This window comes from Anguilla rostrata, chromosome 4, assembly GCF_018555375.3.
Source record: "Anguilla rostrata isolate EN2019 chromosome 4, ASM1855537v3, whole genome shotgun sequence".
Classification (NCBI taxonomy): Eukaryota; Metazoa; Chordata; class Actinopteri; order Anguilliformes; family Anguillidae; genus Anguilla; species Anguilla rostrata.
In genome coordinates, this window is record NC_057936.1 from 67,321,194 (window position 1) to 67,337,876 (window position 16,683).

Consider the following 16,683-nt stretch of genomic DNA (forward strand, 5'->3'; position numbering starts at 1 on the left):
ATGCACTCCTATACAGCCCCTAATGCACTCCTACACACCGCTAATGCATCCCTACACACCCTATGCACTCCTACTCACCCCTAATGCATCCTATCACCCTAATGCACTCCTTACACACCCTAATGCACTCCCTACTCCACCCTAATGCACTCCTACTCACCCTAATGTATTCCCTACTACCCCTAATGCACCTTACACACCCTAATGCACTCCCTACTCACCCTAATGCACTCCTACTCACCTAATGCATTCCCTATAACCCTATGCACTCCCTGCACACCCCTAATGCACTCCCTACTCACCCCTAATGCATTCCCTACTCACCACTAATGCATTCCCTACACACCCTAATGCACTCCCTACATACCCTAATGCACTCCCTACTAACCCTAATGCACCCCCTACTCACCCCTAATGCACTCCCTACTAACCCCTAATGCACCCCCTACTCACCCCTAATGCACTCCCTACTAACCCCTAATGCACTCCCTATACAGCCCCTAATGCACTCCCTACTCACCCCTAATGCATTCCCTACTCACCCCTAATGCACTCCCTACACACCCCTAATGCACTCCCTACACACCCCTAATGCACTCCCTATACAGCCCCTAATGCACTCCCTACACACCCTAATGCATTCCCTACACACCCTAATGCACTCCCTACTCACCCCTAATGCACTCCCTATACAGCCCATAATGCACTCCCTACACACCCTAATGCACTCCCTACTCACCCCTAATGCACTCCCTATACAGCCCCTAATGCACTCCCTATACAACCCCTAATGCACTCCCTACTCACCCCTAATGCACTCCCTATACAGCCCCTAATGCACTCCCTACTCACCCCTAATGCACTCCCTATACAACCCCTAATGCACTCCCTACTCACCCCTAATGCACTCCCTACACACCCCTAATGCACTCCCTATACAGCCCCTAATGCACTCCCTACTCACCCCTAATGCACTCCCTACACACCCATAATGCACTCCCTATACAGCCCCTAATGCACTCCCTACTCACCCCTAATGCAAGCTCTGCACACATTGAGCTGACCTGTCCCTCCAGGTCTGCATGGGGAAATGAAAGCTGAGTTTGCAGCAGAACTGTCTCTCTCTCCCTCTCTCTCTCGCTCTCTCTCTCCACACTCAGGCACATAAAAACAGTGAAATAACGGCGGGTTGTATTAGACGTCCTTCGTCTCAAACTGTGTTCTCAAGAACAGTTCATCAGCAAAAATGTGCTGCGTGGAGCCAACGCAAATACAACGTTGGCCAACGCAAACATAACGTTGGGGAGGTCCGCGGGATGAATGGGCTGGAGGAGAGGAGGAAGTCCAGCACAGTCCCACTCAGCCTTATTACACTCCAGCACAGGGCGGAGCCCATAAACATTACTGAACACTGTACAGCCTGTTTATATTACTGAACACTCTACAGCCTGTTTATACTACTGAACACTGTACAGCCTGCTTATATTACTGAACGCTCTACAGAATGTTTATATTACTGAACACTGTACAGCCTGTTTATATTACTGAACACTGTACAGCCTGTTTATATTACTGAACACTGTACAGCCTGTTTATACTACTGAACACTGTACAGCCTGTTTATACTACTGAACACTGTATAGCCTGTTTATACTACTGAACACTGTACAGCCTGCTTATATTACTGAACACTGTACAGCATGTTTATATTACTGAACACTGTACAGCCTGTTTATACTACTGAACATTCTACAGCCTGTTTATACTACTGAACACTGTACAGCCTGCTTATATTACTGAACACTGTATAGCCTGTTTATACTACTGAACACTGTACAGCCTGCTTATATTACTGAACACTGTACAGCATGTTTATATTACTGAACACTGTACAGCCTGTTTATACTACTGAACACTGTACAGCCTGCTTATATTACTGAACACTCTACAGCCTGTTTATATTACTGAACACTCTACAGAATGTTTATATTACTGAACACTGTACAGCCTGTTTATATTACTGAACATTCTACAGCCTGTTTATATTACTGAACACTCTACAGCCTGTTTATATTACTGAACACTCTACAGCCTGTTTATATTACTGAACGCTCTACAGAATGTTTATATTACTGAACACTGTACAGCCTGTTTATATTACTGAACACTCTACAGCATGTTTATATTACTGAACACTCTACAGAATGTTTACATTACTGAACACTGTACAGCCTGTTTATATTACTGAACACTATACAGCATGTTTATATTACTGAACACTCTACAGAATGTTTATATTACTGAACACTGTACAGCCTGTTTATATTACTGAACACTGTACAGCATGTTTACATTACTGAACACTGTACAGCATGTTTACATTACTGAACATTGTAAATCATATTTATATTATTGAACACTGCGCAGTATGTTTATTTTCCTGAACACTCTAAGGTTTACGAAGGTTTGGTCTACCACACTGCACAGTATCACACACTGCACAGTAACTGCTGACCAAAGTGAACCTTCTTGACTGCAGGAGACTGAACACACAAATGAACAAACGAATGAAAAAACAAACTAACAACCTAACGAAGGAACAAACGAACAAACAAACGAAGGAACGAACAATCGAACGAAGGAACGAACGAACAAACAAAAACAAACGAATGAAAGAACAAATGAATGAATGAATGAATGAATGTTTCAGGTGAACGAGGCCTCTGAGTCAGCTTGGATCACATGACTGCAGACTGCCTCTCTCAATTAGACCTGCACATTCCACAGTGTGTATGTGTGTGTGTATGTATGTGCGAGAGTGAGCGTGTGTGTGTGAGTATACATGTGCGTGTGTGTGTGTGTGAGTGTGCGTGTGTGTGTTTTTCAGCCAGTGATTGATGGCAGTTGGTCGCAGGGGAGAAACAGTGCGGTTTTATTGTTGCAGTTTTGTGGGGGGTGGGGGGAACTGGCTGCTCAGTAATATGATGCAGGGGGTGGGGGGTGGGGGGGCTGTGTCAGCACCCTAAGAAAACATTGATAGTGACATTTGCTCCAATTACAGATTCAAATGGAAACCAGATGCAGCACTGGAGCAAGCCGGCTCAATCAAACCCAAAACCATGGATCTGCTTTTCTGTCCCCCTGAAAATGGACCCCGCCCTGCCCCAAACCAGGACAACAGGGCCTGCTCCAGCCTCGGCCTGCCCCAAACCAGGTCCGTCAGCAGCACACAGAGCACAGCATGGCCCGGCGCTAAGGCTAACGTGCTAACGCTAATATGCTAACGCAGAGGTGCAGTCTGTCAACAGCACACAGAGCACAGCGTGGCCCGGCCCTAACGCTAATATGCTAACGCAGAGCTGCAGTCCGTCAACAGTACACAGAGCACAGCATGGCTCGGCGCAACCGCTAATGTGCTAACGCTAATATGCTAACGCAGAGCTGCAGTCCGTCAACAGTACACAGAGCACAGCGTGGCCCGGCACAACCGCTAATGTGCTAACGCTAATATGCTAACGCAGAGCTGCAGTCTCAACAGCACACAGAGCTAAACACACATTTGGGACCACAGCAGTTTTTACAGTGAAGCTGGGAAATCTGCCAACAGCAGCCAGAAGACATCATAGGCAGCCCGTCTTGGGCAGAGAGGCCCAGAGCAGGGGCTGATGGGTAATTGGGCCCTGAGTAGGGGCTGATGGGTAATGATGGCAGAGTTCAAGCAGTGGCCCAGTCCCACAGCACATAGCTACCATCAGCCCACTGGTCTCACTGATAGGCCAGCAGGGAGTGGTTTCAGTGTTGCCTTGATACAGCCAATAGAAAAATGGCGGTGTCAGTGCTGTGGCCAATAATAAAAGAGCGGTGTCAGTGCTGTAACCAATAGCAGCGAAGGGCAGAGTTCAGGGTCCCGTGCTGTAGCCAGCTGGAACAGGGCGTACCCATGGCAGCGAGCGTTGGTTTCCACAGCTCAGCAGTGCTGGTGTTTTGGGTTGTCTTTGGACCGCGCGCGACGGAGAGAGCGAGCCACACCCTTCCTCTCGGCAGACCCAGAAACACGGGTCCACAGGCAGGCTCTCAGAGCACAAACACGCCTGAGCTCGCCCTTACAATCAGACACAACGTCAACAAAACAAGGGCAAAAACAAGGCACAAGACCTGGACCCTAGAGTGGCAGCTTCACTATAAGCCTAAAAACATATTATGTGATTGTGGTTGTGTTTTGTTTGCATTACATTTGTGTCTGGGAGCAGCCCGTGGTCGGGCTGTGTTTGGGCTGTGTTTGGGTTACAGTCGGGCTGTGTTTGGCTGGTTTGGGTTAAGCAGGGTGGTTTGGGCTGTGTTTGGGTTGCAGGCGGCTGTGTTGGGCTGTGTTTGGGGTTTACAGTGGGCTGTGTTTGGCTGGTTTGGGTTCAGTCGGCTGTGTTTGGGCTGTGTTTGGGTTACAGTCGGGCTGTGTTTGGGCTGTGTTTGGGTTACAGTCGGGCTGTGTTTGGGCTGCGTTTGGGTTACAGTCGGGCTGTGTTTGGGCTGTGTTTGGGTTGCAGTCGGGCTGTGTTTGGGCTGTGTTTGGGTTACAGTCAGGCTGTGTTTGGGCTGGCTGTGTTTGGGCTGCATTTGGGTTTCAGTCGGGCTGTGTTTGGGCTGTGTTTGGGTTGTGGTCGGGCTGTGTTTGGGCTGTGTTTGGGTTTCAGTCGGGCTGTGTTTGGGCTGTGTTTGGGTTGTGGTCGGGCTGTGTTTGGGTTGTGTTTGGGTTTCAGTCAGGCTGTGTTTGGGCTGCGGTCGGGTTGTGGTCGGGCTGTGTTTGGGCTGTGTTTGGGTTTCAGTCAGGCTGTGTTTGGGCTGCGGTCGGGTTGCAGACCCCTCACAGGGCATTACTCACCGGTCAGGCGCTGCACCAGGGGGCTGAGCTGTGTTTGCTGTGTCAACAGCAGGGTGAGGGCTCCCATCATCTCCAGCTCCGCCCGCTCCTCCTCAGGCCGCGCCCCCTCCTCCTCAGGCCCCGCCTCTCGAGCCACAGAGTACACGTACACCAGCAGCACCAGCAGCTCGTCCAGACCCCACCTGGCCCCACCCTCTGCCCCGCCCTTCACCAGAGACTGGATCTGCTTCAGAACCGCCGGGAGGTCAGAGTCTCCAAAAGTCTACAACAACAACACAACACACACAGCATTACACAAAAACACATTACACACAGCGTTACACAACAACACAACACACACAGCGTTACACAAAAACACATTACACACACAGCATTACACAAAAACACATTACACACACAGCGTTACACAAAAACACATTACACACACAGCGTTACACAAAAACACATTACACACAGCGTTACACAACAACACATTACACACAGCGTTACACAACAACACAACACACACAGCGTTACACAACAACACAACACACACAGCGTTACACAAAAACACATTACACGCACAGCGTTACACAAAAACACATTACACACACATTACACAACAACAACACACACAGCGTTACACAAAAACACATTACACACAGCATTACACAACAACACAATACAGCATTACACAACAACACAATGCAGCTTTACACAACAACACGACACAATACAGAGTTACACAACAACACAACACACACAGCATTACACAACAACACAATACAGCATCACACAACAACACAATAAAGTTACGCAACAACACAACACACAGCGTTACACAACAACACAACACACACAGCGTTACACAACAACACAATACACACAGTGTTACTAGACAACGCAATACAGCATCACACAAAAACACAATACAGCGTTACACAACAACACAAAACAGCGTCACACAACAACACAATAAAGCATAACACAACAACAAAATACAGCGTTACACAACAACACAATACACACAGCATTACACGACAATGCCATATCAGTGTGAGATGGTGAAATCGGGCCAATTGATTGGCCCACGTCACTCATGCATGACTCATACATGCAGTTAATTCCACAGCCAGCATTCATCCAACAGTCACTGCAGACACAGAACATTATGCATGAAAACGCCTCCTCAACAGTGGGTCAATGACGACTACTCCAAACAATCCCTGAAAAAGCACATCCATCCTGAACCAGTCACTGAACTGTCAGGGAAAATATGCATCAGATTTCAGTGGGAAGCCTATTTACTGTTTAACTCATCAGAGAAATGAATACTGTTATTAATGTGTGAGAGGTTCATTGTGTTGTTAAATACTTAAAATAATTAAAAGCATAGTCTTACTGTGTATAACTACATGGTGTTAATGTGTATAACTAGTGTTTTATTCTACATAACCACCACAACCGGTGTTACAATGGATTACAGAGCAGAGAGTGACAGACAGCTCATCCTCCCAGGCAGAGGCATCAAAATCATTCAGGCCATGCTTGCTGCTCTCTCTCTCTCTCCCTCTCCCTCTCTCTCCATTTCCACATCCTTCCTTCTCACCCTTCGCTCCCTCTATCTCCTCACCCCTAATTCTCTCCTCCTCTCTTGTCCTCCCTCCCTCTCTCACTCTCTCTGTAAGCCGTGCTCATAACGCAAGGTATAGGAGCTCTATTAACCTCTCAACTGGTTGCCATGGAGCCAAGGCAGGTAACCATGCCCATCTCTACAGACACCTACACACTCTGCAGGGTCAGGGAGGGGTCACTGCAGGGTCATTGTGAGGGTCAGGGAGGGGTCACTGCAGGGTCACTGTGAGGGTCAGGGAGGGGTCACTTCAGGGTCACTGTGAGGGTCAGGGAGGGGTCACTTCAGGGTCACTGTGAGGGTCAGGGAAGGGTCACTTCAGGGTCACTGTGAGGGTCAGGGAAGGGTCACTTCAGGGTCACTGCAGGGTCACTGTGAGGGTCAGGGAGGGGTCACTGTGAGGGTCAGGGAGGGGTCACTGCAGGGTCACTGCGAAGGTCAGGGAAGGGTCACTGTGAGGGTCAGGGAGGGGTCACTGTGAGGGTCAGGGAAGGGTCACCGCATGGTCACTCTAGGGGTCAGGGAGGGGTCAGTGCTCTAACCAGCACCCAACACAAGGAGGATACCACCAACACAATCACAATGCAATCACAATGAAATCACAACACAATCACAATGCAATCACAATGCAATCACAACGCAATCACAACGTAATCACAATGTAATCACAACATAATCACAACATAACCACAACTCTGACTAAGACCCTGTCTACTGGTGGAAATCACTTTAATAATTATGACACAGTCTGACACACACACACACATACACACGCACACAGAACACAGTTGAAAGGACACAGGTTTTGGCGGTAAGACGGGCCAGTGGCGGGCTGGAAGGGGGCGTGGTCCTCTGCATCTCCAGGCGGGGTTCAGCTCCGACAGGAAACCAAAACCAGATGCAGCCCAAAGTGGAGCTGTTAACTCAAACCAGCACCCCTGTCCCAACTGCCCCCCCCCCCGTTCAAACCATCACCCCTGACCAAACTGCCCCTCCTGTACAAACCAGCACCCCTGACCAAACTGCCCCTCCTGTACAAACCAGCACCCCTGACCAAACTGACCCTGACTTACAGCACTATGAGCCTGACCAGGCTGCTCATAACCTTACAGCACTATAAGCCTGACCAGGCTGCTCATAACCTTACAGCACTATGAGCCTGACCAGGCTGCTCATAACCTTACAGCACTATGAGCCTGACCAGGCTGCTCATAACCTTACAGCACTATGAGCCTGACCAGGCTGCTCATAACCGTACAGCACTATGAGCCTGACCAGGCTGCTCATAACCGTACAGCAGTGCATGTGAGTGTGCACGTGTATGCGTGTGTGTGCGTGTGTGCGTGTTTACTTATCTGCTGTCAGAGCAGCTGTGTTAATCTTTCTCAGTGACGCACAGTCAGTCTCAAGAGAGCAGTTTCAATCTTCTGTTACTGACTTCAACACACATACGCACTCACACGCACACACACGCACATACACACACACACACACACACACGCACACACAAACAAGAAAACAAGCAGCATAAGCCACAGGAGGGGAGCTATTAGACAGACACACACTGGAATTCCACAATTATATCAGGAGAGCTACCACCCTGCCATTACTGTGACACACTGGCCCAGAACACCAACTATGAGCACACACTGATCACACACTGATCACATGCTGATCATACACTGATCACACACTGAGCACACGCTGATCACACGCTGATCACACGCTGATCACACACTGAGCACACGCTGATCACACACTGATCACACGCTGATCACACACTGAGCACATGCTGATCACACACTGATCACACACTGATCACACACTGATCACACACTGAGCACACACTGAGCACACACTGAGCACACGCTGATCACACGCTGATCACACGCTGATCACACACTGATCACACACTGATCGCATGCTGATCATACACTGAGCACACACTGATCACACACTGATCATACACTGATCACATGCTGAGCACATGCTGATCACACACTGAGCACACACTGATCACACACTGATCACATGCTGTACCCCACAGCTCACTGTTACTACAGTACTACTGTACCACAGCACACTGTTACTACAGTACTACTATACCACAGCACACTGTTACTACAGTACTACTGTACCACAGCACACTGTTACTACAGTACTACTGTACCATAGCACACTGTTACTACAGTACTACTGTACACCAGCACACTGTTACTACAGTACTACTGAACCACATCACACTGTTACTACAGTACTACTGTACCATAGCACACTGTTACTACAGTACTACTGTACACCAGCACACTGTTACTACAGTACTACTGAACCACATCACACTGTTACTACAGTACTACTGTACACCAGCACACTGTTACTACAGTACTACTGAACCACAGCACACTGTTACTACAGTACTACTGTACCATAGCACACTGTTACTACAGTACTACTGTACACCAGCACACTGTTACTACAGTACTACTGTACGATAGCACACCGTTACTACAGTACTACTGAACCACAGGTCCCATTGACCAGTCTCCCGGAAAGATCAAACTTCCTCTCCTGAAATTTCCAGCAGACCAGGATGACTCCGCAGGGTCTATGAAAATTAACTTTTATTTATTTGCCAGGGGCAAAAAATCTTACGGGAGAAATTATGATTTATTTTCATAAATGAGTCAGGAATTTAAAAAGAATAAAAGCACATGGAAACAGAACTGAGCAAACACGCAGGGCCAGGAAAGAGCTCTGCTGCAGTGACAGGGTTACCAGAGACTGGAGCCTCTAATGAAGAGTGCTCCACCTGCTGATCTCCCAGAGGGGTACAGTGGGGTACAGTACCAAACAGAGGGGTACTGTACAAAACAGAGGGGTACAGTGGGGTACTGTACAAAACAGAGGGGTACAGTGGGGTACTGTACAAAACAGAGGGGTACAGTGGGGTACAGTACAAAACAGAGGGGTAAAGTAGAGTACAGTGGGGTACAGTAGAGTACAGGGGGTACATCAGAGTATAGAGGGGTACAGTGGAGTACAGTGGGACAGAGTATAGTGGGGTACAGTGCAGTACAGTGGGGTACAGTGGGGCATAGTATAGTGGGGTACAGTAGAGTATAGTGGTCAACAGTAGAGTACAGTACAGTACAGTGGGGTAGAGTATAGTGGAGTACAGTAGAGTAGAGTGAGGTAGAGTAGAGTATAGTGAGGTAGAGCAGCGTACAGTGGGGCAGAGTATAGTGGGGTACAGTAGAGTACAGTGGGGTAGAGTATAGTGGGGTACAGTAGAGTACAGTGGGGTAGAGTATAGTGGGGTACAGTAGAGTACAGTGGGGTAGAGTATAGTGGGGTACAGTAGAGTATAGTATAGTGGAGTACAGTAGAGTACAGTGGGGCAGAGTATAGTGGGGTACAGTAGAGTATAGTATAATGGAGTACAGTAGGGTACAGTGGGGCAGAGTATAGTGGGGTACAGTAGAGTACAGTGGGATAGAGTATAGTGAGGTACAGTAGAGTACAGTGGGATAGAGTATAGTGGAGAACAGTAGAGTACAGGAGGTACATTAGAGTATAGTGAGGTACAGTAGAGTACAGTAGAGTATAGTATAGTGGAGTACAGTAGGGTACAGTGGGGCAGAGTATAGTGGGGTACAGTAGAGTACAGTGGGGTAGAGAATAGTGAGGCAGAGTAGGCTGCTGAAGCATCATTTATAAGGGCTCTGATTATCGGGGTGCTGGCTCTATAAGAGAGTCTGATAAAGGCTGTTTCTCTCTCAGGTCTGTCTGTTTACATAAGGGGGAGCAGTAAATCTGTCCCTGAGCGAGAGAACCCAGAGTGTGTTATAAACGGCCTGTTTCCGCACAACCCCCCAACCCGCCAACCCGCCTGGAACCCATTAAATCTGCACCCCCCCCCCACCTCACCCAATCAAACCTCTACAGCACAGACGCACTGCTACACCACCAGCCCCCAACCAAACCTCTACAGCACAGACTCACTGCTATACCCCCCCAACCAAACCTCTACAGCACAGACTCACTGCTATACCCCCCCAACCAAACCTCTACAGCACAGACTCACTGCTATACCCCCCCAACCAAACCTCTACAGCACAGACTCACTGCTAACCCCCCCAACCAAACCTCTACAGCACAGACTCACTGCTACTACCCCCCCAACCAAACCTCTACAGCACAGACTCACTGCTACACCCCCCCCAACCAAACCTCTACAGCACAGACTCACTGCTACACCCCCCACAAACCCACAACACCCCCTACATCTCAGACCTCACTGCTACACACCTCCCCCCAACCACCCTCACACCAACCAACCTCTACAGCTCCAGACTCAACTGCTACACACGTCCCCCCACCTCACCCAACCAAACCTCTACAGCACAGAATGACTGCTACACCGCCCCCCCCCCACCTCACCCAACCAAACCTCTACAGCTCAGACTCACTGCTACACCGTCCCCCCCACCTCACCCAACCAAACCTCTACAGCACAGAATGACTGCTACACCGCCCCCCCCCACTACCCAACCAACCCTCTACAGCACAGACTCACTGCTATACCCCCCCCCCCCCCCCCCAACCAAACCTTTACATCACAGACTCAGGAACAGCCTCACTGATACGACAGCTGCCTGTTGCTGTCTTTATGGACGCACACACACACACACACACGTGAACATGCACACACTCACACACACACAGACACACACACGTGAATATGCATACACTCACACACGCGCACACACACGTGAACACACACACACATGCACACACACACACACGCACACACGTGAACACACAAACGCACACACACACTCACACAGACACACACACGTGAACATGCACACACACACGTGAACACACGCACACACACGTGTGAACACACACACACGTGAACACACACACACACACACACATGCACACACACACGCACGCACGCACATGCACACACACATACACACATGAATGCGCAGCTCAGAACGCACTCGCCAAACGTATCCATTACAGGCTGAACTCCTTACAGAACAGAACCAGAACACAGCAGACTGAGGCTTTAGAGCTGGGGGGGGGGGGAGAAGGGATAAAGAGGGAGAGAGACAGAGGGAGAGGGAGAGGTTCACAGACAGAGAGAGGGAGAGAGACAGAGGGAGAGGGAGAGGTTCACAGACAGAGAGAGGGAGAGAGGGAGAGAGACAGAGGGAGAGGTTCACAGACAGAGAGAGGGAGAGAGGAGAAAGGAGAGAGAGAGAACAAGAGAGGGATTTAGAGGGAGAGACAGAGAACGAGAGAGAGAGAAACCTAAATGAAAATAAAGTATTAACTAAGTAAAGCCCTTCTAGAGGGAAGACAAGAAGAGAGAATACAAGGAGGAAGAAAATGAAGAGAAAATAAAACTGGAAAAAAGAAATGAAACAGAGGGAGGGAGAGAGATGGAGAAAAGGAGTGTGGGAGGGACAGAGGAGAGATCGGGGCACAAAAAAAAGAAAAAAGATAAAAAAAGAAGGAAAGAGTGTTGACTTTACATGACCAGCATATATGGGTGAAAGAGTAAAAACGTATATGTGTCAGAGCAAGCACACGCGTGTGCGTGTGTGTGTGCGTGTGTGCATGTGTGTGTGTGTGTGTGTGCGTGTGTGTGCGTGTGTGTGCGCGTGTGTGTGTGCGTGTGTGTGTGTGTGTGTGTGCATATGCGTGTGTGTGTGAGTGAGTCAAAGTACAATCTGTGCCTGAGTATGGTTTCCACAAGTTTGTGAGTGCAGCATAAACAAACACACACACGCACGCACACACACACAGCTTTCCCCGGTCACCTCTCTGACTGCCAGCAGGTGGCACTGTGGGACCACAGCGAGACACAGCGGTGCCGCTACATCACTTTAAACAGCACAATACAGTCACACAGCCTGGCCACATCCACACAGCCCCCTTAAACTTAACATCCGAAAACGTCTGAAAACAAAACACACACTGAGCCCCACGGACAACAGCACAGAGATCATGTGACAGCCACATTGGGCAATCTGCACTGGAATCTACAGAGACAGCGTGTGTATGTACTGTGTGATTGTGCATGTAGAGTGTGTGATTGTGTGTGTAGTGTGTGTTGTGTCTGTAGAGTGTGTGTAATTGTGTGTGTAGACTGTATGTTGTGTGTGTGTGTGTGTGTAAAGTGTGTGCTGTGTGCGTAGAGTGTGAGTGATTGTGTGTGTAGTGTGTGTTGTGTCTGTAGAGTGTGTGTGATTGCGTGTGTTGTGTCTGTAGAGTGTGTGTGATTGTGTGTAGTGCTTTTGGGTTCTGATGGTTTCTGTCTCAGTGAAATGCTGACTCATACACTATTAGTGCGGGGAATCTGTCTACCCTACAGCACAGCTCACAGATTCCTGATGGACCAGTCACCCATTTACGGGAAAACTCTATTCATCTCTCTCTTCCTCTCTCTCTCCTTCTCTCTCCCCCTCTCTCAATTCAGTTAAATTAAAATGCTCTCTTAGTATGACATATTTCAAAATACATATTGCATAATGACCCTTTATTGTTAGAAGATCGCTCGCTGTCCCGCAGGTTGTGGCAGGCCGAGACATACCGAGGTGTGAGTGAGACTGCCGGTCCTTCTATGAGTGTGTGCTCCACTCGGCTTAGAACACTCGATTTGCAACAAGCCATTTCTCTGGCATCCCTTGCTATATGTACCTGCTGCTTTGCCAGAGACATGACTGCCTGTGCTGAATGAAGTGATCTGAATAATACACAGGATTGAACAAGGTGTTGCTGCAAGAGGATCCTCATAGCTCTGCCGATTTTTACCTTGAAAATATTACAATAACCATGCACTGTCATCTCTATGATGCACTGGCAATCTTGGTCTTTGCACACATTTTCTACATCCATGCTCCTCCGCCTTCCAAGATGAGACTCCAGGTTTAGTGCAGTCAGACTCCAGTGCAGAGAGGCTCCAGTGCAGTGAGACTCGAGCACAGTCAGACTCCAGTGCAGTGAGACTCGAGCACAGTCAGACTCCAGTGCAGTGAGACTCGAGCACAGTCAGACTCCAGTGCAGTGAGACTCGAGCACAGCAGCTCCATGCAGAGACTCCAGTGCAGTGCGAGTCAACTCCAGTGCCGAGCACAGTCAGACTCCAGTGCAGTGAGACTCGAGCACAGTCAGACTCCAGTGCAGTGAGACTCCAGTGCAGTCAGACTCCAGTGCAGAGAGGCTCCAGTGCAGTGAGACTCGAGCACAGTCAGACTCCAGTGCAGTGAGACTCGAGCACAGTCAGACTCCAGTGCAGTGAGACTCGAGCACAGTCAGACTCCAGTGCAGTGAGACTCGAGCACAGTCAGACTCCAGTGCAGTGAGACTCCAGTGCAGTCAGACTCCAGTGCAGTGAGACTCCAGTGCAGTGAGACTCGAGCACAGTCAGACTACAGGTTCAGCGCAGTGAGGTTCTACCCACTGGTCTTACACATCTCACCCTCTCAATAAGAGCTTTTTCACACGTCTCAAGACTCCCTCCGTTCTGCTCCCTCTCTCATTACAGAGAAAAGGAGGAAGGGAAAACAGACGGAGAGAAAGCGTTGGGGAGAGCTGTGTGTGATTAAAGGAGTGGGGAACTGTACAGGATCATATTTCAGCTCCTCTGGCTCACGCTGTCTAAACCACGCTGGCAGCAGCGCCAATTTACTGTCACCAACAAAGAGAGAGACAGACAGGAGGAGAGGAAGTGAGGAAGCGAAGAGAGAGGAGGAGAGGAGGAGAGAGAGGAGGAGATGGGGAGAGAGGGAGAGAGGAAGCGAAGAGAGAGGAGGAGAGGGAGAGAGAGGGAGAGGAGACAGAAGGCGGCCAGAAGAAGGAGGAGATACATGTTTGGATCAGAGAAAGGGTAGAAGAAAAAAGAGGGGGAGAGAGAAAAAGAGGGAAGAACAGGGAGGAGGAAGATTTCTAAGATAATGCTCTCTCTGACCCTGATGCAATGGCTCTCACTTCCTGTCCAGACAGAGGGTAGAGACAGAAACACAGGAAAGCACTTTGTGTTTATCCGAATATCAGCTACAGTCGAGCGCAAACACGCCCTACAGCTCCACCTGTCAGTACTGTCTCTGTAATGATGTCACAGTCAGTATTACCCTGTCAGTACCGTCTCTGTAATGATGTCAAAGTCAGTATTACCCCGTTAGTATTGTCTCTGTAATGATGTCACAGTCAGTATTACCCTGTCAGTAGTCTCTGTAATGATTTTGTCAAAGTCAGTATTACCCCGTCAGTACTGTCTCTGTAAAGATGTCACAGTCAGTATTACCCTGTCAGTACTGTTTCAAATCACTGTGCATCAGGCATATTTAAGAGAAGCCTGACAGAGGGGGTGAGTGATTGCGAGGGGGCGTTTGGACTGAGGGGGTGGCTGTATTGGACAGGGGCTATGACGAGGGGTGGCTGTTCAAGGGTGCTTATTGCTGGGGGCGTATGCAGGCTGTGTTTACTCGCTGTTTCTCTGGACGAAGGAGGGAGAAGAGCGGGACATGTGGTTACTGTGTGTTGATTTTTTCTTTTTTCTTTTCATTCCTCTCTTTTGGTAGACAAACAAGCAGCCTCTACGTAGAGGGGGAGGGGGTGATGGGGGGGGGGGGGCAGTTATGTTCCTTTCAGTTTCAAACACTTTTAAAACCCGGCGGAGGAGAGGCAGTAAAAGAGCAAACATGGTTAAAGGCCACCACAGGAAGACTCAGACAGCTTAAACCATAACTCAGTATTTATAATAAAATAACCCTTTCTAATGCATCGTGTGCAGCTGGAGATCATAAAGAGCATGACCAGGGCAAGAAAAAAGTGCCTCAAATATCAAACCCCAAACCCCTAGAGAGAGAGAGCGACAGAGAGACCTGTCAGAGAGAAACCATCAGAAAGGGAGAGAGAGAGAGACCATCAGAAAGGGAGAGAGAGAGAGAGAAACCCGTCAGAGAGAGATCATCAGATCGAGAGAGACCAGTCAGAGAGACCCGTCAGAGAGAGACCAGTCAAAGAGAGAAAGAGAGAGAGAGAGAGAGAGCTGCACAATGTACCGAGTGTATGTCAGTGTGTCTGTGCGTGTGTGAGTGTGTCTGTGCGTGTGTGTGTGTGTGTGTGTGTGTGTGTGTGTGTGTGTGTGTGTGTGTGTGTGTGTGTGTGTGTGTGTGTGTTGTGTGTGTGTGTGTTGTGTGTATGTGTGTGTGTGTTGTGTGTGTGTGTGTATATGTGTGTGTGTGTGTGTGTCTGTGTGTGTGTGTGTGTGTGTGTGCATTGCTGTGTTGTAGTTTAATGCTGATGTAAAGCTTTCTTGAATGGAACTGAAAGGGAGAAAGAGCAGAGGAACAGTAAATCAAGAGATAACCTATCAGAGAAGAGGAGACGCCTTATCTGTCTGAAACACACACCCCTTCCCACAGGGCTAAGACTGACCACTGACCAATCACAGCCCACCGAGGTGGCCAATCACAGGGCGCAGGAGTGTGTGTCCAAGTGACCAACATCAATCAATCTTTCCAACTGGGAAATGCAGTCTGCTCTGTGTTTACATGCAGAACACACTGCTCACGCTCGCACGCACACACACACACTCACACACACACACACTCATGCACACGCACACTCACACACACACACACACTCATGCACACGCACACACACACACACCACAGCATGCATGCACGCACGCACAGTGGTAATGGTGGCAGTCTCTGACCTTTGCCCTTCCGCTCAGCAGAGTGATGAATGAGCTGTTAGCTAATCTCTCCTGGGCTGCGGAGCCAGGCGTCCCCACGACCTCTGACCCCCACGGTCACCCCCCTAACCTGGCCTTACTGCTGACCAAAGTCCATCACGAGAAGAGCCAAAAAAACCACACATCTGCACACCAACACAGAGACCACACATCTGCACACCAACACAGACCACACATCTGCACACCAACACAGAGACCACACATCTGCACACCAACACAGAGACCACACATCTGCACACCAACACAGAGACCACACATCTGCACACCAACACAGAGACCACACATCTGCACACCAACACAGAGACCGCACATCTGCACACCAACACAGAGACCACACATCTATGAGTCGAACAGATGTCAGACTCAGAGAGAGGGGGGCGGGGCTGAGGGTAGAGCAGAGATGTCCGTCTCAGA

General features: G+C 49.1%; 1 protein-coding gene across 3 annotated transcripts in view; it reads right to left on the minus strand.

The window, feature by feature from the left end:
- Positions 1-16,683, minus strand: part of scfd2 (sec1 family domain containing 2) — a 43,380-nt gene that overhangs the window by 18,366 nt on the left and 8,331 nt on the right. For 2 of the 3 annotated variants that reach the window (XM_064333960.1, XM_064333961.1), the window contains exon 5: positions 4,880-5,141. In XM_064333960.1, coding sequence (XP_064190030.1) covers positions 4,880-5,141 — 262 coding nt within the window. Of the gene's footprint in view, positions 1-2,733; positions 4,103-4,879; positions 5,142-16,683 lie in introns of those variants that run through there. The other variant, XM_064333962.1, reaches the window with a different exon arrangement.